Source organism: Salvia hispanica, chromosome 1, assembly GCF_023119035.1.
Source record: "Salvia hispanica cultivar TCC Black 2014 chromosome 1, UniMelb_Shisp_WGS_1.0, whole genome shotgun sequence".
Classification (NCBI taxonomy): Eukaryota; Viridiplantae; Streptophyta; class Magnoliopsida; order Lamiales; family Lamiaceae; genus Salvia; species Salvia hispanica.
The window spans coordinates 10,013,987-10,037,352 of NC_062965.1; the positions used below are offsets into that span (position 1 = coordinate 10,013,987).

The 23,366-nt window shown below is 35.9% G+C and overlaps 4 protein-coding genes across 5 annotated transcripts; 3 read left to right on the top strand and 1 right to left on the bottom strand.

Moving 5' to 3' along the window:
• Nucleotides 1–932: 932 nt before the first annotated feature.
• Nucleotides 933–3,213, top strand: LOC125216491 (kelch repeat-containing protein At3g27220-like). The gene is made up of 7 exons (XM_048118222.1): nt 933–1,232; nt 1,436–1,606; nt 1,672–1,907; nt 1,998–2,168; nt 2,454–2,559; nt 2,638–2,844; nt 2,924–3,213. The coding sequence occupies exons 1-7, from the start codon at nt 1,059–1,061 to the stop codon at nt 3,086–3,088; spliced, it is 1,230 nt and encodes a 409-aa protein (XP_047974179.1). The 5' UTR covers nt 933–1,058; the 3' UTR covers nt 3,089–3,213.
• Nucleotides 3,214–4,272: 1,059 nt separating this feature from the next.
• LOC125186732 (LOB domain-containing protein 24-like) lies at nt 4,273–4,726 on the top strand. Its single transcript, XM_048083178.1, has 2 exons — nt 4,273–4,425; nt 4,517–4,726. The coding sequence occupies exons 1-2, from the start codon at nt 4,273–4,275 to the stop codon at nt 4,724–4,726; spliced, it is 363 nt and encodes a 120-aa protein (XP_047939135.1).
• A 1,307-nt stretch (nt 4,727–6,033) lies between these two features.
• On the bottom strand, nt 6,034–9,810 carry LOC125217753 (serine/threonine-protein phosphatase 6 regulatory ankyrin repeat subunit C). Its single transcript, XM_048119282.1, has 4 exons — nt 9,389–9,810; nt 8,303–8,578; nt 7,915–8,052; nt 6,034–7,720 (listed from the first exon to the last, which is right to left on the bottom strand). Exons 1-4 carry the CDS (start codon nt 9,719–9,721, stop codon nt 6,191–6,193), a joined length of 2,277 nt encoding a protein of 758 aa, XP_047975239.1. The 5' UTR covers nt 9,722–9,810; the 3' UTR covers nt 6,034–6,190.
• A 9,620-nt stretch (nt 9,811–19,430) lies between these two features.
• On the top strand, nt 19,431–23,011 carry LOC125202464 (probable inactive leucine-rich repeat receptor-like protein kinase At3g03770). Of its 2 annotated transcripts, XM_048100860.1 has the most exons (7): nt 19,432–20,804; nt 21,039–21,368; nt 21,460–21,593; nt 21,851–22,094; nt 22,179–22,390; nt 22,467–22,589; nt 22,673–23,011. In XM_048100860.1, exons 1-7 carry the CDS (start codon nt 19,973–19,975, stop codon nt 22,910–22,912), a joined length of 2,115 nt encoding a protein of 704 aa, XP_047956817.1. In that variant the 5' UTR covers nt 19,432–19,972; the 3' UTR covers nt 22,913–23,011. The 2 variants fall into 2 exon arrangements, with proteins under 2 accessions (XP_047956816.1, XP_047956817.1); XM_048100859.1 differs by having other exon boundaries at nt 19,431–21,368.
• The last annotated feature ends 355 nt before the right edge of the window (nt 23,012–23,366 follow it).

Below are 23,366 nucleotides of genomic sequence, written 5' to 3' on the forward strand. Positions count from 1 at the left end.
GGAGAGGAGATGGGCCGCGGCTGGGCAGTAGAGGAGAGCTCGCCGGCGCTGGGAGAGACGAGGGCCAGTGCTGGGAGAGGAGACGGCGCCGGCGGAGGGAGGCGCGGGCGAGAGAGTAGAAGAGGGGAGGGAGGCGTGTCAGCTGCTAGTTTGTAACTCAGTAATTAACTACTCCCTCCGTCCCGGAGTATTAGACTCAATTCTTTTGGGCACATGATTTAAGGAATTGATATTTAAATAGTTAAAGTGGAGAGAGTAAAGTATGAGAGAGGGAAAAAGTAGGGGAGAGAAGAGAAAAAAGTAAGTGGAGAATAAATAAGATAGATGCTTTTTGCTAAAAAAAAGAAATGAGTCTAATATGTTGGGACATCCCAAAAAAGAAAATTGGTCTAATACCTTGGAACGGAGGGAGTACCATTAACACTAATATTTAATTACTTAAACTTTAAAAGTTAGAACTAATATATTAGCAAGCGGACAGTTAGTATTTCATATTTGGGTTAGTAAATAAGTATGAATATGCAAATTAGAATTAACACACTATTTATTAAATTTTTTAAAAAAATCGGATAATTCGAATATACCCGAAGATCCAAAATTCTCAATACCCGATCCCGATCCCAACTTGGAGTATAATGTTTTATGATTCAGAAGTGGAGCATTACCTGTTTGGTTGGTTTCTTGATCGAGTGCTATGTGTTACATTTAATTTATCACAAATTTGACACGGTAATGTAAATTCGATTTAATTTCATCACATTACTTGATTGTGAAAATTTTGATACTCATTTAAAATTATTGTTTTTCACCATATTTAAATTTTGCAGAAAAGTCGGAATTAGCCTTAAATTTATTGGCTATTAATGATAAATAACTAAATGTTTTAAAAAGAGTGTTTGGAGAAAAACCATCTGTATTTGAGGCGGTGTGGCAGCGATGTTTAAACCATTGGCGCCCCATCTTTTTTTCCTCTCCCGAAACATGATCTGCTTCACTATAACTTTCCTCTTTGCTTGCTCCCTTAATTTCTCATTCCCTTTCTTCGATCCTCAATCAATATGCTGTTTGCCGGAAAACGCAGTTCCACTAAATCCACAGTCGTTTTTACGCTTCTATCCCTTATTGGGATTGCTTTGACGCTCGATTTCTTCTGGGCCTCCTCCTCCACTTCTTCTTCGAACTGGGATCGGGAGAAAAATCAAATCTTGGTTGTTTCGAAACCCAAAATCGAGGTTTGTGATGATTGCATATATTGAGTTTAACTTTCAGCATTAGTGATGATGGAGAAGTTTGCTGTTTGGTTTGTGTATTGAATTTTGCATCTATTTGGTTGATTTTGATCACTAGTGATGGTTCAAAATGTGTTGTTTTGTATTGTATGGTATTTACCTGTTTGTAGAAATGCCTGAATAAAAGAGTTATTTGATGATCGCAGGGGAATTATAATGTACCTGAGCTGGAATTATCAGGTACATTTGCTGATCTACCAGCTCCACAATTAGAATGGGAGCAAATGGCTTCAGCGCCTGTGCCGCGTTTGGATGGTTCTGCCATTCAGATTGAGGATCTTCTTTACGTTTTCTCCGGATATGGAAACCTAGATCATGTAAGCTCTTTGAATTTATAAATCAGTATGAGTTTCTATGTTTTGATGTCATGCTTCTTTGGTAGGTGCATTCCCATGTCGATGTCTATAATTTTACGGCTAGAAATTGGACTGAAAGATTCGAGACGCCAAAAGAAATGGCAAATTCCCATTTGGGAGTGGCGAGTGATGGGAGAAGATATGTGTACATTGTGTCTGGACAGCATGGCCCTCAGTGCACAGCTCCTCCCGTGGCTCTTTCTTTTGTCCTCGACACAAAGACGAGGAAGTGGGAGAGCATTCCCTCGTTACCAGCTCCGAGGTAGTACTACTAGATCACTATAGCTATATATCAAGATTACTTTGTTTTGAACTGAAAAACAATAACTTGGTGAATGTGATAATGGTTTAGATATGCTCCAGCAACTCAGATATGGAGGGGAAGACTACATGTAATGGGTGGCAGCAAAGAGAATCGGCACACACCTGCAACCGACCATTGGAGCATTGCAGTGAAGAATGGTAGAGCAATCGAGAATGAATGGCGAAAAGAGGTACCCCTGCCCCGAGGGGGACCTCATAGGTAACAAAAAGTCATCCTTCTTACTGCAAGTTTTAGTTTATTCGTGAGAAGGTGAATAGTACCGCTTCCGTCTAAAAAAAAGTAGTCTTGGTAGTCGACGACACATGTTTCAATGCAAAATTGGTAAAGTAAGAGTGAGATAGAGAGAAAAGTTGGTTGAAGTTTTGTTAGTAGAAAATGAGCCCCACCTCATTATAGAGTGAAACTTACTATAAATAGATAGAGATGGAGAAAAACAAGTCTATTTTTTGTTGACGAAGGTAGTAACTTGGAACATGTGAATAGGGCCTGTGTTGCGGTTGGTGATAATCTTTTTGTGATTGGCGGTCAAGAGGGCGATTTCATGCCAAAACCCGGGTCGCCCATTTTCAAATGCTCAAGGAGGCACGAGGTAGAACACAAGACCAGTATGCCATGAGTTGTAGCTAGATTGATCTCGTGCTTTACTATTTTCTTGTGTCTTGTTCAGGTGGTATACGGGGATGTCTATATGCTTGATGGGGAGATGAAGTGGAGAGCTGTGAACCCCATGCCCAAACCCGATTCCCACATAGAATCGTCTTGGATTATTTGGAATAACTCGATTGTCATAATGGGAGGGACGACAGAGAAGCACCCTGTGACTAAAAGGATGATTCTAGTGGGAGAGATATTCCAATTTCATTTGGATACCATGGTATGTATGTTTGGATCAAATTCAGCTCTAACATGTTCATGTAATGAATTGACATAATATGATAATGTGAATGGTGCAGCAATGGTCTGTGATGGGGAGGATGCCGTACAGGGTGAAGACGACGTTGGCCGGTTTTTGGGATGGATGGTTGTATTTCACATCTGGGCAGAGAGACAGAGGAGAAGATAATCCACAACCAAAGAAAGTGATTGGTGAAATGTGGAGAACTAAGTTGAGTTTCTGATGTTTTTTACTTATAATTTGTAACTTTTTTCTCTATTTTCACACAGAAAACACATTTTTATTTTAAATTTCAAATTAATCAATTATTTTCATTGAAAGTAATATATATGAGAAAAGTGGTAACTCCATCTACAGAATTTATATGAATTATTGAGTCTAATTGAAATACACTATTAACTTCATTTTGCATCAATTTGGATTCAACTTGATAGATAAGAAATTGTAAATCAAACTACATACCCCTCTCCCCTCTAAGCGGAAATCAATACAAGTTGAATCCTCCTCTATTAAATAGTGAGCATTATGATTATTGAAATTATAATTTTTTTTATTGTGATTCCTTTTTTCAAAATATTAACGTATTAAGAAACATGTGTGAAAATATACTTTTTATGTATTTAATTGATCTAATAAATTTTAAAAATAAACACAAAATACAACATAACCCATCTATTAAATTAGAACTAAACAAAATCAAAAGATAAAACTACTAGAAATTTGACCAACAATCGGGTTCTGGTTGCGCATTTCAGAGCATCTATAACATTTGCCTTTCATTCTGTTTCGGAGGAACGAAACATGTAAAGATTTCGTTCCTCCATATAAAGAGTTGTTCCATGTCATTTTTTAGTGTTTTTATATTTGCAATTTTCTTTTGTCCTTTTTTCAGCATTTATTATTTGATATTCTTTACAAATGTTCACTATTTAATTGTTTAATTAAATAAACATTTTAAGAATTTATCAAGTATGGGAAAAAATTGTCGTGAGGTTCATGAATAAATTAATAATTCTAAGAAACGTAGTTGTAGATGCACTTACGAAATGCATTGCCTTATTAGCAATTGTACTATTCATTTTTTTATTAACACACTATGTTTTTCTTCTATATTATATTATGGCAAACATTAGTAAAGTAAAAATAGGAAAGACGTTTTCATGAGGAAAATATGAAACCAACTAATAAGTAAAAAAGGAAAACGTGAAATTATGAGGTCAATTTTTGCATGATTTGAGAAAATTTAGTGAAAATTTGTCACAATTTAAACAATCAAGACTTTCATATTTAATGAGTATTCCATATGTGAACTAGCCGTTAAAAAATGTATGCATCTTTCACTATAAATACGAAAATCTAAAGTTGGATCTTCTTAATAAGAAAATACAAGAGAGATAGGAATAGAAGATGAATTCAAGCCGGTGTGCAGCATGCAAGCATTTGAGGAGAAGATGTCCTTCAGATTGCATTTTTGCTCCATATTTTCCATCAAATAATCCATCTCGTTTTGCTTATGTTCACAAGATTTATGGCGCCAGCAATGTTGGAAAAATACTACAGGTAATTAATGGTTACTTAATAGTACACATTTTTGAGGAGAGGAGTATATATTTTTGTAGTGAATTAATGGATGTTTTTTGGAGAAGAGCAGGATCTTCCGGTGAGCTGTAGAGGGCAAGCAGCGGAGACGTTGTACTACGAGGCATACTGCAGGATCAAAGACCCCGTCTACGGGTGTGCCGGGATGGTTAGTGTGTTGCATCAACAGTTGAATGTTGCCGAATGCCAATTAGCTACCATTAAGGCCGAGGTCGCTGCGCTTCAACCTGCCTATTTGTCTGACTCCTCTTGCTTCCACTAGAAATTATCATGTTTTATGCATTCATTTTCTTTGCCTTTTATTTATGTCTTTTGTTTATACAATAATAAGTTTGTGTAACCACATCAATCATTATTACTATCAATCTCACTCAGTTCAAGTGCCTAACCAAGTACTTGAATGACTATTTACTACCCTGTGAAAAAGTGACTACTACTATTTAATATTCTTCCAACAAAAGTTGCAAAATTGTTTTCAATTTTTCATTATGAGTGTGTTGATTCAACTTCGTACATCAAAAGATATAACCAAGAAGTAGCCTATTTGATTAACTAAATTAAACGCGTCTAAAAATCTAAGAGAAAAAGAATGAAGAACCAATTGATACAACTATTGCTTCATATACAACCATATCAAAATCTAAGTTTGGTCAATGCGTTTGACTTGATCATATAAGTGATGAAATATTTAATTTTGTGAAATTTAATCTACCTTCCAAGTAGATGATTGTGATAGCATTAATTAATAGTAGAATGTGCTAATTAATCTCATATTAGGAAAAGAGCCTTAATTAAACTTATAGGCTAAATTATAACATGTACATAATTAATGTGCACAAAAATTGAATTGTAAAAAGCCCACACGCGCCGGCGCCGCCACCGCCTCACCAAGGTCGCATGTTGGGGCCGTGGACTTGGACTTGGAATTGGGGCTTGGGATTTATCTGAACCCAATTTGATATTTTTTTCTTTAACCCGTGAAATGAACCAATGAAAATAGTAGTCCAATCCTGAATTGGACACATAGTCCAACACAATGTGACTTGACATGTAGCTATCTATGCATGCATATTGATAGGGTCGTCCAAATATGATGTGAGACGCGTCTAGATACATCCATATAAATTCATGCTTTCAACACGTACATGGCATAACGTCAACTGCTACGCTCCAATATTAATGGCAGAATGTTTGCGTTGACTCCAACATGCCCCAACGCAGTAGACTATGCCTAGGTTTTCATTCCATGCATATCAACCCCAAGCAATCTCTGCATACACACTCTCTGCATACTTTGTCTGTAGAAGCTATGCCCTAGCTATTATCTGGTTCGTCAAAGCTCGTTTGTGAGCAATGCAGCTACATACGAGATGAAAATGTTTAATCTTTGGAGACGACAAACCTACAAGAGTACTAACGAGGGAAAGAGAACTTCTGAACTTGGCTATTCTCTGCAGTTCATTGCACCAATTTATGTTTTCGTCAATCTTGCATTTTATTTGCTCCAATTATAAAATGTAGTAGTATTTAAATTTAAGCTCTCAACTGAATTTTAATCATCATCCCAAATCCCAAAATCTCAACTGAATTTTAATCATCATCCCAATTTCCAAAATCTCAACTGAATTTACAATGTAGGAAATAATTTCCCAAATTACATATACTTCGAGATGAAGCACTACCTACTCCTATCATAACTATACACCTCTCATCCACAACATAATTCCTACTTACCAAAAATAGCATCTCCGGTCAACAGCCTAATCCCACGCACCCACAGCTCCGCCACCTCCACCCCTCCTTCACACACAAAATGCACCTCCTTATTCTTCGTCGTCCTAACCCGGAAGATCCCCGTCTCATCGCCATCCCCCTTCCTCCTCCTATTCCGCCCGAAACTCAAGCTCGGCCCTACTTCCGCCTCCCGGCATATCACATTCCTGCAGCTCGACTTCCCCCACCGCAGAACCCCAGTTGCTCCTACCATTGCAACGAGCTTCGTGTGTGGCACTCCCTTGCCTCCCTTGGTGTGTTTTCGCAGCCGTGAGCCATCTGTCACCACCTTGCATGCGACCGCGTCCAGTATCACGTCCTCTGCTTCGTTGTGAAGCTTCTTCGCGATTGATAGCGCAGTTTCACCCTTGGCATTTTTCATCCCAATATCCGCTCCTGAAGAGATGAGGAGTTGGCACATTTTGCCATTCCCTTCCCTTGCTGCCAGCATCAGTGGCGTGTAGCCTTCCCCGTCGGCAGCATTGATGTCGTATCCCTTGCTTTTTAAGAGCTTCACTGCGTCCGAGTCTCCACGACGAGCTGCGTAGTGCAGGGCAAAGAATCCTCCAGCGATGCGGTTTCCCTTCTCCAGAGCAAACTCCAGCATCACCTTCTCGAATAGATCACTCTGCTTGTTGAGTTTGGAAAGTGTGATGGCGGTCTCACCAGATTTGTTGCATAGCTTAACATCAGCACCAGCATATACGAGCAACCGGAAAGCATCAACGTGACCCTGCGCTGCAGCAATCATGACCGCGGAGAAGCCTCTGTCGTCCTGCTCATCTAGCTCGATATCTGCTTGTCCCATCACAGCTTTCAAGCTAACAAAATCACCAGATTCAGCCACGAACAACAGAGGCGAAAAAACAGACTTGTTGGTGGATGTAGGCATGGATCCGCTGCGTATTACATCGAGCAATACTTGCTGGAAACTGACATACCATCGATTTGAACGAGCGATGGAAGCTGCTGATTGGCCAGCCAAGTTAACCAAGCCAAAGTCAGCACCTGCCTTTGCCAATGCTTGGAGGCATTCTTCCTGCATATATGCAGCGCAGATCATTACCGCTGTCTCACCAGATTCTGTTGTGGAGTTCACATCACAACCTGAATCAATCAAAGTACGAAGAATTGTTGAAGATCCAAGACGAGAAGCCATATGGATAGGACGAAACTGAGTTTGTTGTGTGGTCATGACTGATGTCTCAATGCATGCACCATATTTTACAAGCGCGTTCACAGCCTCTTGATTGTCGCATAGAATGGCATGGTGGATTAGAGTTCTTCCAAAATGAGGAGCATCGGGGGAGATGCACTGAAGGAGCATCTCCAGTATAGATCCGGTTGCTTCAAAATATTCAACAGCACACCATGTGATCGGATAAGGCTCAGCGAGTCCTGCACCAACTCGAAATTCCTCACCAGAAGCCAAATCCCATAACCATGCTCCAAGGTGCACTTTCACATCAGTTCTGACACCAGCCTTTTTTGTAGAAAAATATGATAAGTTAAGTTTATTGAAGACCACAATAATGTATGAGATCAAGAAATTTCCAAATATATAGAGGTGATGGTCCAATGTTGTTATTTTGTTATATAGATGGAGAGTGGAGACACACATGAGTAATCGTAATTAATACAAGGATCCAAATTCATTGATAAGCATTAATTTGTTACCTTCAGTAGTAGCCAGACCACGGAAATCTGCCTACTAACAACGGCAGCCACAAGTGCAGTACAATCGGCATTTGTATGCAGAGAAGGCTTACAAGATTGAAGCAAAACACGATCGGTTGCATTGGCATCTACTCCACACTGCCAGTAAATAACAACTAAATTAGATAGATCATAAAATGGATATGAACAAATATCTGTATGATGAGTTGCAACACATTCCATCTGCCTATTTCAACAAACTTACCATGCATGCCCTTCTCAACTAATATGGCACCTGGCAGGCATTATAACCAACTAATTCATTTAACCTCATAATGCTGGTAGTTTACAGTCAAATAACAGAGATATGTTTCCTATACAAATTGGTGTAGGTGTATCCAAAATGTACCTTGAGGAGAGTATCAACGACCTCAACAAATCCTCTACTGCATGCAGTAACGAGAGCATGAACAGCAACATGTGGTCTGATAAGGTCAGATGCCATTAGCAGCCCCACTAACTGAGAGTGTCCATGGATGCTAACCTCTAACAGTGCCTCCTCACAAGCTGGTTGAGATGCCCCAGCTTTGAGAAGGATCTCTAGGATTTCGTAATGGCCCTCTCTAGCAGCTGCTGCCGTTGCATAGCCCCTAAACAGTTGTAGGTTTACATCAGCTCCAACACTCTGCGATTTCAGAAAGGTTACATTCTGTCATTGCAGATATGATATAAAAAAAATAGTCAAACACAAGCAAAGCTCTTATGCATATACTTTGTTTTATTAGAAATGGGCCACTCACCCCTTAAAAGGCCTCATAAGGGGGAGGGTTATCCATCCTTATTTAGAAGAGATAGGATCATCGCCAAGCCGATGTGGGACAAGATATTAGAATTTTAACATGTTTGTAACTTGAGGCAACAATACAGGGAATTATTAAGGAGCTGGTCCCCCTCAGATAAACAGATTTCCTTAATTAAATAGTGGACAACGACTACGAGTAGTTTACATAGCACAATACAATAACAGTGACGGGAAACTAAGTCAATGCGATAAACCACTCTAATAGGATAAGAAAGGGACTGAGATCACAAAGCACAATATACGGTTTATGGAAGGTTAAAGCCAAGAGATCACCGATAAGAAGAAATAGACAGTAAAAAAAATCACAAGGAGATTTCAAGCAACAATCAATGCCAAAGCATCTGTCGACATTTTGAATAACAGAGATAAATAACAATACCAGCACATCAACTTTAAAATTTTGAAAATTGAACCAAACGAAATAATCAAGAGTCTAATCACGCAAAACAAAACTAACAGCATTATATAGGCGCAAATCCAGCAACAATAAATTACAAAATCGAAAAGCCAGATTAGAATTTGCCGAATTCCAGGATGAATGATGGATTTCCATAATAGGAGCAATGTTATAGGAAACAAAATCGATAGACTAAGGCAGGTGAAATAAAAGTGAAGGTGAAGGACAGAATTTACCAGTAATTGCCTGACTAGTGCCGAATTTCCGTTAGTAACAGCAACAAACAAGGGCGTAGCATCAGTTCGGAACTCCTCGTAGCAGACTCGCACCTGGCTCGGAGATTCCTCTGACAAAACGACGCCGGTATTGCGCATCTTCAAGCAAACTGCACCGACGTAGTTGACGTCGACGAAGGGATCGGCGAGGCATTGATGAACCGATCTGAGATCATTGCAAAGCGACGATTGTAGAAGGCGGTGGGAGACCTGAGCATCGTGGTTGAGCGGAACAACTTGCTTGGCAGCCAGAAATCCGCCGCTGCCTCCCCCGCCGTGTCTCAGCACCATCATTTCCAGGTGCAGTGTTGGTTGAGAGAGAGAGAGAGAGAAAGGGAGAGAAATTGAAATAAGTGAGCGCCAGAGACGGAGGGGGAAATAACTTCTTTTTTCTCTACTTGATTGGTTTTTGAATTTCACTTTCAATTTTTTGTTTAAAGAATTTAAAGGAATCCCTTTATTCAAGCATCACTTTAATTACCATTTAATTCTTTTTTCCAAAAGGATCATTCGCTTGTAAAATTCTAAATACTCAATAAATTCTGATTTTTTACTTCATTTCACACCTTTCATTCTACTTTCTTCCTCATCTCAATTTCTCTCTAAATTAAATAATGAATTCCAAAATAATTTCATTTCTACAAGCACAAAAAATAAAAATAAAAATAAAAAATAAATATTGACAATAGAATTGACCTTTAATTTATAGTTTTTTTATATTTATTCTTGCTAATTGATATGTTTGCAAACATAAAAAAAAAATATTGTAGTGTTTAAATATTCAAATAATAAATAAAATACTTAGGGTGGGGCTTAGGGCAAGCTATAGTCCGCCCCATTGCAGTGAAAGAGGTGGAGGATAAAATGCTGATGTGGCAGCGCATAGGGCGGGGGCTTAGGGCGTCGCATCCTCCGCCCCATTGTAGATGCCCTAATATTTTTAAAATCTCCTTATTAACTACCAAACTTTTTTTTGTATTTATTTTGCAACTAATCTACATAACTTATACTAGTAACTTACTTGTGCGTGGCACCATTAAACCCACATACCATTTTGATAAAAGTACATGAAATTTAAATATATATTTACACTTTTATTTTATACTAACATAATAATAATAATGCAAATCAACGTAAATATAATTCCCCAAAATCAGAAGCAGCCCCTTTTTTAAAAAAATCCTAATTCTAAATCCAAAATCCAAAATAACATTTCGCAGGTCTAATCACTGTGTTATTTGATAATTCATTAAGTCACAATACAAAATTCGCAACCTATGCTACCAAGATGTTCTGAATTATTTGAAAAATTCTTAGTTTTAATTTTGATGATACTAAGAATCTTTCAAAAAGTTTGTTATTTGAATTTTGAGAAAAGATTATTCCATGTAATTGCCACGTAACCAAGTTACAAAGTTATGTCATCAGTGAAATTTAGATAGTTGATAGTATAAAATAAGAACAAATTAAAAGTTTTAGTATAATGTAGAGAAAGATTTTAAAACTGTTATGCAAAATCAGAATTTGGTGAAAGTTTAGCAATTTAGGTACAAACATCTCTGTCTAAAATCAACGACTTGAATTTAAATATATAATAAAAAAAATTCTGGATTTGAGAATGTGTATCCATATTCCTTATCGTACATTTTCACCTTTAAACAATTATTATAAATACTCTTCTTTCATCCTATTATACATTTCTGACTATTTTTTGGCACATGAATTGAAAAAATAATTGGATAGAGTCGGTGATGTCAAGACGTGAAAGGGGAGATGCATTACAATTCATCTTCAAAAATAATGTGTAGGAGTAGGAGCCATCACAATTTTATTGGGGTTGCATAAGCCATCAGTTTTCTAATAAATTCAAAATACAATATTTATCTTTTTTGTATACAAGTATACTTTGTGAAAAAAAAATGAGGGGGTTGTAAAAGCTTGTTCACATTTTTTTCCAGTCAATACTTCTTTGACAAGCCAGATACTAGTCAAGATTGTTGGCCAACATTTTTAGCAAATTAATTAGACAACAATGCAATTAACTATTTAATAAATCAATGTTAGCAGATTTGTATTTCATCACAAATTGAACATTAGTTTCACTTGAAATAAAAAGTGTAACACTACTAGTTTATTCAAATTTTACAACTTTCATATTCTAAAATAGAGACAAGTTACAAAAATAATTAGAAAAATACAAATGGACACGAAGTAGCTAATTTTCTTCCCCATAAATTGCCTTTCATTCTTTTGATTTTGCCGGATAAAAAATAGTAAAAGAGATTTTATATTTGTGAGAAAAAGAATTAAATTGAATCCACATGGCGAAAGGGAGGTTCGGCTGCATTTGCGCACGCCGGCACGTGACCACTATATATCACTGTGTCTGAGATAGAATAATTAATATTTAATCCATCGCTAATATCTAAAAAAATGGACATTTTTTTATTAGAAATGATAATTTTGATGTTTAAGCAAATCTATACTATATTAAAGTTAAAGTCTTGTTATATTCACACTTACAAGGCAAAAGGATTTATTCTAGTCACACTGACATGTGCATAAATTAATCTTTTTTTTACATAAATCTTTATGTATAATGAATTGGTCAAGTTTGATTAACTAGCAAATTTTAGCCTAAAATTGTGGTTACACAAGACACTCATGAATACTTCATTGTCACGAAACAATAAAACATTATATTATAAACTTAATTAGGTTTAGAGAAGAATAAAGAGAAGAAAATATATTAAGATGACGATTAGGTCTCAGACCTTTAAATTAATTAATTAATTCTTTAATCTCGTATTTCATTTTTTATGAATGCATAAATTCATACAACAATATGTATTATCAAGTCGAAATAAAGTTAAATTGCTAGCGAAAATAAAAATATAGTACAGTGATTGTGGCCAATTAGGATTCACATGAGCATGTCTTGATTTAGAGTCAATGACGAATTTTTTTTATTTATTACGATCCATACAATCATACTCCATAAATTTGTAAAGAGACAAAACAAACCATGTTCAACGAATAATTTGTAATTGTCTTACTACAATAGGCATCCTATGAAAATGCAGTCCCATATGCACAATTTGAAATAATGGTTTAAATAAATAATTTAGGTAAATGTCAATGCCTCTGAACCTATTAAGGTTGTGTTTTACAATTACAAAAACTTTTTAAGTATTACTCCCTCCGTCCCGTCCCAGAAAGATTGTCCCAGTTCATTTATTACACTCGTTTTGCAAAAATAATAATAAATAGGTAAAGTTGAAAGAGAGTAAAATAAGAGAAAGAATAATGTAGGTAAGACTATTCTCTACATTATTCTCTCTTTTACTTTACTGTCTCTCTACTTTAACTATTTATTATATTTTTTGCAAAACGGGTGTGAAAACAGAAATTGGACAATCTTTCTGGGACGGAGGGAGTACTGTCATTTAAAATTTGAATGAAGATTTCGAACTAGTTCGATATTATTTTATTTTGGAGTTATTTTTCAAAAAAATATATATACATAAATTGATTTGGACTTTATAGATTTATATAAAATAAAGTCCAAGTTGTATTAATTAATTTGCAATATAAATAAAAATAATAGTAAAAAATAGATTTGTGGTTCAACTCTATCAAAAGTAGATTCCCATTAGATTTGAGGCTAATAAATTGAAAGTTTGAACATTGTTAGCGCCTCAATGAGGATCCATGTCTTCACCAAAGCAACACCCCACTTTCATTAATTTAACATTTTCGATACCAAAAGAAGTGTATTCGATCATTTGGAGTTTGAAAGGATTGAAAATCTCTCTTTCTCTCAATTAAACTTGCTTTTTATTCAAGTCTTTCTCTAAATTGTGTATTTTTTTTTGTTCCAACAATTTGGTGGGTTTACCTCATCATCTAAGCAACAATATCTTTGTAAGGGGATTGTGGCATTTGGCAAAACTTAGAATGAAGCTGTGTGGGGCCATTGATCATAATCCATGTTTTATTTATTTGTCATGATTAGGCCATAATCTTAATCTTCTAAATTATTGATAACTTAACCTTTCACTAACAATGGATGATACCTTGAAGTGAGGATTTTAGTATGCCACACAAATAGTGTGTTCCAATTTAATTATATAGAATGTAATTATAATTGGAATAGAATGAACAATAACCAATTGGTACATGTTTCTTTGTTCTTTTAGTAACACTAAGTATAGGAACACTTATATATGCTCTAATTTGGTAGATACTAGACATATTCAAATTAAAAGAAAAGCACAATTGATCCTAGCAACAAGGAGCAAAAGTCATGGATAATATCGTGAAAAACATTATTTGTTTAATGAAATAATAGAGTTGTCAAAGTATTAGACGGTTGGACCTATCAAAAATATTTTAAGGTGCATTATATCAGATCAACCTAGGTTGATCAATCTGGCTTGAATTTTTGGCCAAAAGACAAAAGTATTAGGTGACCAAACCTTTTCGTATTGGGGAAGCGTAGTTAATAACTTTGTAGGATTAGACGAGCAGTACTCCCTCCGTCCCACAAAAGATGTCGCATTATTTTTTTTTGGAAAAGTTCATTCTCACATCAATTATAAAATTATATTTTCTCTCACCACTTAACCCACAAAATATCATCTCCTAAAATTCCGTGCCATTTACATCTTCTCTGGGACGGAGGGAGTATGTAGATTTGACAAAAAGAAAAAAGAAAAAAGAAAAAAGAAAAAGAGTAAGTTCCGAATAAATGCTGAGGTTGTAGAGTTTGATCCATAAATTAAATATGAGAAGCACAATTTGGGCCAACCTGCACATATAGCGGCCCAGAATTAATCATTCAAAGCTGCAATTAACTTTGTTCACGTTCAAATCTAACGCACTCTATCTTCTCATTAAATTTGAACATTTATAAGTTAAGTGGAAAAATAATACAGTACTGAGAGGGAGGGAGAGAGAGAGAGGAAAAAAAAAAAGAAGTATAGATGATGTTGTTTATAGTATAGATGATGTTGTTTATAGACCTGCTTATTCGGTCGGTTTCGGTTCTAACCGGACCGGTTGACCTGTTTCAAATTTTCATAAATTCTAGAATCTGAACCGGAACCGATGTTTAATTTTAATCCGCATTTTATAATTTTAAAAATTCAATACTAATAAAATAATAATCCAACATCTGGATATATAACAAATAATACCTAAAAATTCAAATAAATACACAAAAAATACAAACCAATAATACAATAATATTCATATATGGGTAAGAGTTATGCCAAGTATAGTAGTTCGTACTAGTTTACGTTGACAATTCTTTTATAAAAAAGGACTTCTAAAATTTAGCATTTTTCTAAAAGGAGGTTTAAAATAGAATTCCATTTTCCTTTTTTTTGCTAAATAAATATTCAATGGAATTTCCAATACCAATTGATCTTGTTGTGACTTTTTGGGCTTAATACGGAACAGTTAATAAATCATTCACAAACAGGTTAAAATTTGTATATTGCATGAATTTTTACATATATTTGTTATAAAGTTAAATTTCTATCATATGAAATGATATTGTATTTGTATAATTATTTTGAAAATTAAAAACAAACTTAGATGTTCTACTCATAGTAGTTAGTTCATAAAAAAATGGAGTGTGGAAATAATTGTAGATTAAGCATCACGATTTAAATCTTAAAATCAAACAATGTTTCAAATTATTTTATTTCAATTCAATATTAATTCAATTAAGTTAAAATTACTATATTAAATTATAAAAAAAAATTAAAATTTAATTGTAATTCGGTTCCCGGTTAGGAACCGGTCGGCTCCGATTCTAACTGGAACCGGAACCGATTTTCCAGTTCCCAGATCCTCAATTAACCGGCCGGTTCCGGTTAACCGAGAACCGGGGAATCGTTTAAGCACCCCTAGTTGTTTCCAATTACATTTACTCCCTTCATCCTTAAAAAATAGACAAAATTGTAAATGGCACGAGTTATAATGTGCAATTGGTAAAGTAAGAGAGATGGAGGAAAAAAGTAGTGGAAGGATTGTTAGTGGATTATGTGTAAGATTATTATTTGTTGAAAATCTTCCAAATTTAGACTAGTCTAATTTTGGGGGACGACCCAAAATGGTAAAATAAGTCTATTTTTTGAGGACAAAAGGAGTATAATAGGACAATTCAAAAAGGAAGCGTTTCATTTTTAATGGAACAGAAGGAGTATTTTTCTTACGATCATCTGCATATAGATAACTAATAACACATCCGAAAATAGGCATACCAGAAATCAGCTCAATCCAACAACAAATGATCAGTTCCATCACTAATACTCCTTCCGTTTCACAAGAATATGCACTCTTTCTAATTATCCACTAACAATATCTTAATTACTTTTTCTCTCAATCGCTCTCTTATTTTATTAATTTTGCATTAAAATCATGCCAAATCCAAGGTGCATATTCTTTTGGGACAAAGGGAGTAAAAAACATGACAAAAGAGGAAATATAAAATAAAGTTGATCCATGAGTTACTTGTCCAATACTTTATCAACTGTGAACCAACTCATTTAGCACCAAAAGCATAGTACTATCTAACCCAAAAAAAAAGCTAGATCTAAAATATTTGGATGAAGGAAAGGAAATATTTGGATGAAGGAAGGGGATGAAGGAGGTGTAATGAGATAGGAATCTCTTTGAGACCTATGAGCTTCCACCAAAAGGAAGATGGCAATCTAAGGTGACCCTCAATAAAACAAACACTATATTGGCTATGCAATTCTATTTACACTCAATGTAGTTCCATACATTTACTTAATTAATTGGATAATTAATCAAGCAACCATTCAATAATGAAATTGGATAGATTCTCACACAGGAGACAACTCTCAAAGATGTTTAACATTCATTAATCTAAAACTTATTTTACAAAATAAGAAATAATAATTTATTTGTACTTGGATGGAAAATTAACATAAATGCCTCAAAATTAGGCTTAATAGACTGAAAATTTGAAAACAGCCGAGTGGAGTTAAGGAACCACTCGGACGAGGGGAAGTCTCGGAGCATGCAATTTTTACAAAACGATCATAACTTTCTCAATCAGACTTTAGTTGAGGCATACAAAATTCTTTCGAAAATGAGGGCATTAGTGGTCTTTAAAAAATATTTAAAAATCATCTTGTTGGGCTAAGTATTTACATTATGACTTCCTTCTTTTCTCTACTTTGGCTTGAGTCCCAACATTCGCCCTTGGGCCCCTATCTATCCATGACTCTCAAAGTTGGCACGATGCTCGATGTTGAACAGTCGAATTTGCATCAATGCATGCGATACACATCTGTTGTATATACACGAACTGTGATCAGATTATCTCTATTTATAGAGTATTTATTATAGAGTATTTATTGAGCTTGGTTGGGAATCCAATGAAATATGGATTTGCCTCTTCCTAAACTTCTACTTAGTTAAACCAGTCTTGATTTAATTGAAGTTTTTAAGAAATATTAACTAGTGTAACTTTTATTCATTGTACTGATAGTAAATTTTAATTAGCTATGTTTCTGTAGAATAAATCATTTACCAGAATATTTTTTAGTATAATTCGATCAACAAATGAGAGACAATTCTATTAAGTAATCATACTAGCCATTTTAAATGCTTATCAACACTACCCAAGAAGCCATGATATTGGGAGGCGAATAACCCACACATTTAAAGTAGCGTATGATCGATACCGTATGTTCAATGTTACTTGTATAAATTTAAAAATGAATAATTTTCAAGATCTTTGTACTTTATTTACACACAAAAATATATGTATTTCAACGTGATCCATTCAGTGTTGTATCACATCCACTATCACCAGTAACCACGATAGAAATTAACTTTGGAGTGACACCAACAACTGTTTGCGATAGACGGTCTACAAAGTACCTACTGAAAGATCTTTTGAAACTATAAGTCTATCACAATATAGAAAAAGACTGTTTATTCCATTATCAAAATCCTTAGCGGGATGTTAGTTAAATGGTTAAGTGACGTGGTAAAATACTACTCCCTCCGTGCCAACTAAGATGAGTTAAAATTTTGGAAGTAGGAGAGATAGAGAGAAGAAAGTAAATGAGAAAATAAAGTCAGTGTGATTTTGGATGTTTTGTTTTTTAATTAAAAAAAAAAAAAGAAATGACTCAATTTAGTTAGAGCATCAAGGAATAAGACTCAACTCAGTTGGGACGAAGGGAATAGTAATTTATAAATGTTGTACTCACACACACACAACTTGTGAAATGAGATACTACACTATGATTCTTCTACTTCTCTAATTTGTAACTTAGCTTTGCAAGTTAGTGGATGATATTCTTGATCGCCTTTCTATACTCCGACGTACTTGAAGATCTGTGGCGGTTCCAACCTTGTACCACCACTATGTTAGTAGACGACAATGATATGAATTTGGTGCTTTGGCTTTTAACTTTTAGCTTTATCTTTTTTTTTTATTGTCTTTAAAATTGGTCCCATGGATTTGTCTTTTCTTGTTAGTAGGTATCTGTTTCACAATTTTCTGAAAAGTGGTTATGGTTGCAACATTCCCTCATTATAAGTTTTTAACTGACCGTTAGCATAGTAATCTGTAATTATGGCATCATCATCTTTTTCTTTTATCATTATTTGATTGAGGATATCTCACATCATTGACTGCACACATACATATGTTTCACTTATTGTCAACTTTTGGAAAGAGAGACAGAGAGAAAAAGAACAAAATTCTATGCTTTAAGCTTTGCTGGCAAAAACAATATCAATGGGCATACATTCGCATCGTGCAAAGTCTTTAAAGTGTCAATTACCATGATTAAAATGTCAATTATTATTATGAAAAGTGTCATTTGCTTGCAATCTTACTCTCTTGTAAGATAGGTAGTTAGGTACAATACAATTTATTCACAAGAAAATTGTACCGTAGTACTATATCAAATTCGCACCATGAAGATTTGGTCACAAGGGTGTATCTATAATGTAAAACGAGGTCATGTATAATAATCATAGTATTCACTATTATAGTAGTATTATTGCAGCAAAAAAGGCTATTCGTCGTCTTGGTGGCCCCCACACTCCGGCCCTATATCATGTGAGGGTGTTCAATCAGGATACGCAATAGCCCGTTAACGGGGAAGCCTTAACCCACTGTCTGTCAGAAGCCTATCTCCCAAGGTCTCACACTTATGCCTGAGAAATGGAAGCAACTACATGACAGCAGTGAGATTTGAACCCACACTATTGCAAAAAGGTCTACACAATAGTATTATGATTATTATGGAACTATTTATATTTTTTCACTTTTTGTATGTGGATCCCACATTTTACCTACTTTTTATATTCACAATTCAACATAAAACTAAATGAGTTCCACATCCCACTCACTTTCTCTCTTTATTTTTTTTCACAAAATCAAACAATTTATTAAAATTCGTACCAGATCAAAATAACTCTTTAAATGGTGGACGTGGGAGTAATATCCAAGTTGCCCCCTTTTGGAATGGGATCAATTAGTAACGGAAATGGAAACGTGGGGTTAGGCACTGATGACAGAGTGATTAACATGTGTTTTTGTGCAATTTGACTGACTAATCATCATGCTAAACTATTTAATTTGTTATTTAAAGCTCTAAAGCCCTATTTTAAAAGGAATCAGTGACTTGGATTTGTTGCTTTCTGTGTAGACCCCTTTTCTAAACCAGGTTTCATTTCAAATTTCACATAACTTATTAGAATTACCACCATTGTAAAATTCAAAATATATCCAATTAATTTTACTAGAATCAGTAGTCAGGTCAGGTGTTTATAAGAAATGGCAGGAAGTTTAAATATATTTTCCACATCAGAATTACACCTTATTTTGTGCCTTTGTCTAATTGTCATGTGAAAGTTAAGGTTTTCAATTTTAACAGTGGACTGGTTTTTGTATAGATGTGAAAGTTATACTCTCACTCTCAGTCTGACTGCTTGAATCCATCTCACCTCATCCATTAATGCTACATCGAAAGACGACAAAGGGAAGTTCCCACTTTTGCTACTCTCAACTTGTGTTCTTCCATGAATAAATGCATCTATGCTGGTGGTAGGAGTAAATGCTGATTCTTCCCTTCCAACCGCCTCTCATTATTAGTTTCATTTGTTCCAAGTCTTTCCCATTTATGTTAAATTCTTTCTCTTAATAAAATTCTTTCCAATAGGTAATTTATCGAATTTCTCTTGATTGTTCATGCTGTCTACCCCATGTTTCTTGTCTAATTTTACTTCTACAGAATCCAACACTATTCACTTTCTTTCATCTCCTCTTTAATGGTTTCCCAATATCTTATCTCTAGCCCTGTTCCATGAAATCATCAGCTGTTTATTAGGCTTTTTCTGAGTGCTCTTTTGCAGTTTTCTGAATTTGAGAGTTGGATGTTGGTGAGAAATGGAACCCCTAACCAAAAGCTGCAATCTTTAGGGCTTTTGCAAATTTATAAATTTGAGTGTTGAAGTGTTGGAGAGATAGAGGTAGCTGATGGAATGCTAACAAAAGCTGCAATCTTTAGGGCTTTTGAGCAAATGGGGCCTTCAAATTACTCAGTTTTGGTGTTTCTTTCATGGCTGCTGTTTGCTTGTAGCACTCATCAGCTGAACAGCTACGAAACTCAGGTTCTTCTTCAGCTTAGGAAGCATTTGGAGTACCCTCTGCCTCTGAGCACTTGGGAAAATAACAATGCTGATTTCTGCAATTTGTCTTCTCCACCACAGCTCACCATCAAATGTGAGAATGATTCTGTGACCGAGCTTCGAATCATGGGAGACAAGCCTGCAAAGGTCAGTAGTGAATTCAATGGATTTGCAATTCCAAATCTAACACTGTCCCAGAGTTTCTCTATGGATTCTTTCATCACAACTTTGACGAGGTTGTCCAACTTAAGGGTTGTTACTTTAGTGTCTTTAGGCGTATGGGGTCCATTGCCTGATAAAATCCATAGATTATATCTGCTTGAAGCTTTAGACATGAGTTCAAATTTCTTGTTTGGTCCCATTCCTTCTCAAATGTCTAGAATGGTAAAGCTAAGGACTTTGAGCTTTGATGAGAACTATTTCAATGGCAGTGTACCTGAGTGGTTGGATTCGTGGTCGAATCTCACTGTGTTAAGCTTAAAGAACAACAGATTGAATGGTGAGATTCCTTCTGCAGTGTCAAGAATTGCAACATTGATTGAATTAGTTATGTCTCACAACTTGCTCACTGGGAAGTTACCTGATCTGAGCAGCCTCTCGAGTTTGCAGCTGCTCGATTTGAGAGAGAACGGATTAGATTCCGAACTGCCCCCTCTGCCAAAAGGGCTTGCTAATGTGTTTCTAAGTAAGAACTCGTTTTCTGGTGGTATACCTGAACAATTTGTTAAGTTGGATCAACTTCAGCATCTTGATTTGTCGAATAATCATCTTAGTGGAACCCCTCCTCCCCTGCTTTTCTCTCTGCCGAATATTAGCTACTTGAATCTTTCATCCAATGTTCTTAGTGGATTACTTCCTGAGCATCTTAAGTGTGGAGAGGGACTTAGTTTGATTGATCTTTCTGATAATAAAATGGTAGGTCATCTTCCGAATTGTTTGGACACTGCAGCAGATAACAGAATTGTCAAAATTAGTGGGAATTGCTTCTCTGCTGATGCCAGAGATCAACATTCTGCAGCATACTGCAAAGATGTTGAGGGCAAAGGTCGATCTAGAACGAGGGAAATAGTGATTCTGGCCGGTGTGATTGGGGGAATCGTCGTTGTAGTGATAATCCTCTTGCTAGTTGGTCTTATGTTTTTCTGTAAAAGGCACCAAACACAGCATTCAGTAGTTCAGCATATTGCACCTAAGGTTAAGCAAGACGAACCACCATCTGGAATTTCCCCAGATCTCATAACAAGTGCCAGTACGCTCCCTTTCCTACATTATGATTCACTTACAATGTCATCTACTATCTTTTGATTGAATCTTGAACCTTTTATGTTTCCTTCCATCAGGGATAATGTCTGAAGCATCAAAAGTTGGGAATCAAAGTTCTCCATCCTATAGGGTGTTTACTGTAGCAGAACTTGAAGAAGCTACAAAAAACTTTGATCAGTCGACTTTCTTGGGCGAGGGATCTTTCGGAAAGGTAGCTTGGGACCTACATTGCAGTCTATGTCTTGCCCCTTTCTTTAAGTGAATTTAACTTGAGCATTTTTTTAAGTACTGCTTGTGAAAATGACAAAGTTTCAAGTTTCATTTAGGTAAGTAGGTAAGTTTTATTCAAGATTCAAGTTTTCGTTCTCGACTCTTTGATGTGATTTTGCATATGCTGCATTAACATTCTAAGTTCCTACTATTTGAAATTCTACTATCTTTCTTACTTTGCTAGTTTCACCTGTACAGGTTTACAAGGGAAAGTTAGAAAATGGAAGCTTTGTTGTTATACGATCTTTAACTCTATACAGAAAATGCTCGATTCAAAACCTCAAGCTGCGGCTTGATTTGCTTTCAAAGCTTCGTCACCCTCACTTGGTTGCCCTTCTTGGCCATTGCATCGATGATGGTATGCAAGACGACTCAAGTGTACGTAGGTTGTACCTTGTGCAAGAATTCGTTCCTGATGGAAACTTCAGATCCCATCTTTCAGGTACTATACGGATCACCTATCTTTAATAGAAGACGAAAGTTATTAACTTTACAAACGATGGAATTTGGTTGTGTTGGTGTACAGAGAACTCTCCAGAGAAGGTCATGAAGTGGCCGGAAAGATTGGCTGTTCTTATTGGTGCAGCCAAGGCAGTCCATTTTCTGCATACAGGGGTGATTCCGCCTTCTCTGAGCAATCGTCTAAAGACGAACAATATACTTATGGACGAGCATGGGATTGCAAAGCTTAGTGATTATGGAATGTCCATCATTGCAGATGAAACTGAAAAATCTGATGTAGGCTCTTCCCTTCACTCTTGAAGTCATACTTGTAAACAGCTATTTACAGTTTTTTATTTTTATTTTTTTGCAGGGAAAGGGAGAGCATGTCGATAGGTTGCAGGACGATGTTCACAATTTCGGGTTCATATTACTTGAGTCGTTGGTAGGTCCTGTAACAAGTGGAAAAGGAGAAGCATTTCTACTAAATGAGATGGTATGATGCTATATCTGTATGTTGGTTTCTTGTAATGAATTTATCGGTTTAGGGGTTTGATTGTCTCTGACCACGAATGGCAGACATCATTCAGCAGCCAAGATGGTAGGCGAAAGATAGTGGATCCAATCGTGCTAACCACGAGCTCACAGGAGTCGTTGTCCATAGTGATATCCATCACGAACAAATGTATATCGGGTGAGTCATCAGGGCGCCCCTCGTTTGAAGATGTGCTGTGGAACTTGCAGTATGCTGCTCAAGTTCAGGCCACGGCTGATGCAGACCAGAAGTCGGATAGCGCGTCTCATCAGAGCTTCGGCTAACCTCCTTTTGTTGTAGTAATTCTTTCATTAACTTAATAGTATTATGTTGGGAAAATGTAAATGCATTCATTTCCACTATTTGATTTTTTTTTTCCTTGAGTCAATTCTTCAATCTGCGAATGTGTGAAATGAGGTAGTACTGAAAAAGCATGTAAACAGTTGAAGTTGAGCATGATACATAACTACGACAGACCACCGGTGTCGAAGAATAAGCTTGAAGTTTAGAAATCGTTTTAATCTCATCAGATATTTCCCATTGGCAAGAAGCATGTTCCTCTCTACAAACCTTGTTGTCATCTCCCTAATTGCATAATCATGTGGCAACATTATCCAAGGTGCAACAGAATTGTCTATTCAGGTTCAAACCCCAATCAACAAGAATAGTGGCAATTTAGAAGTAAGATCGTCACCCTTATAACTATAGATCTTTGAGAAGCCAATGATATTTTATGCA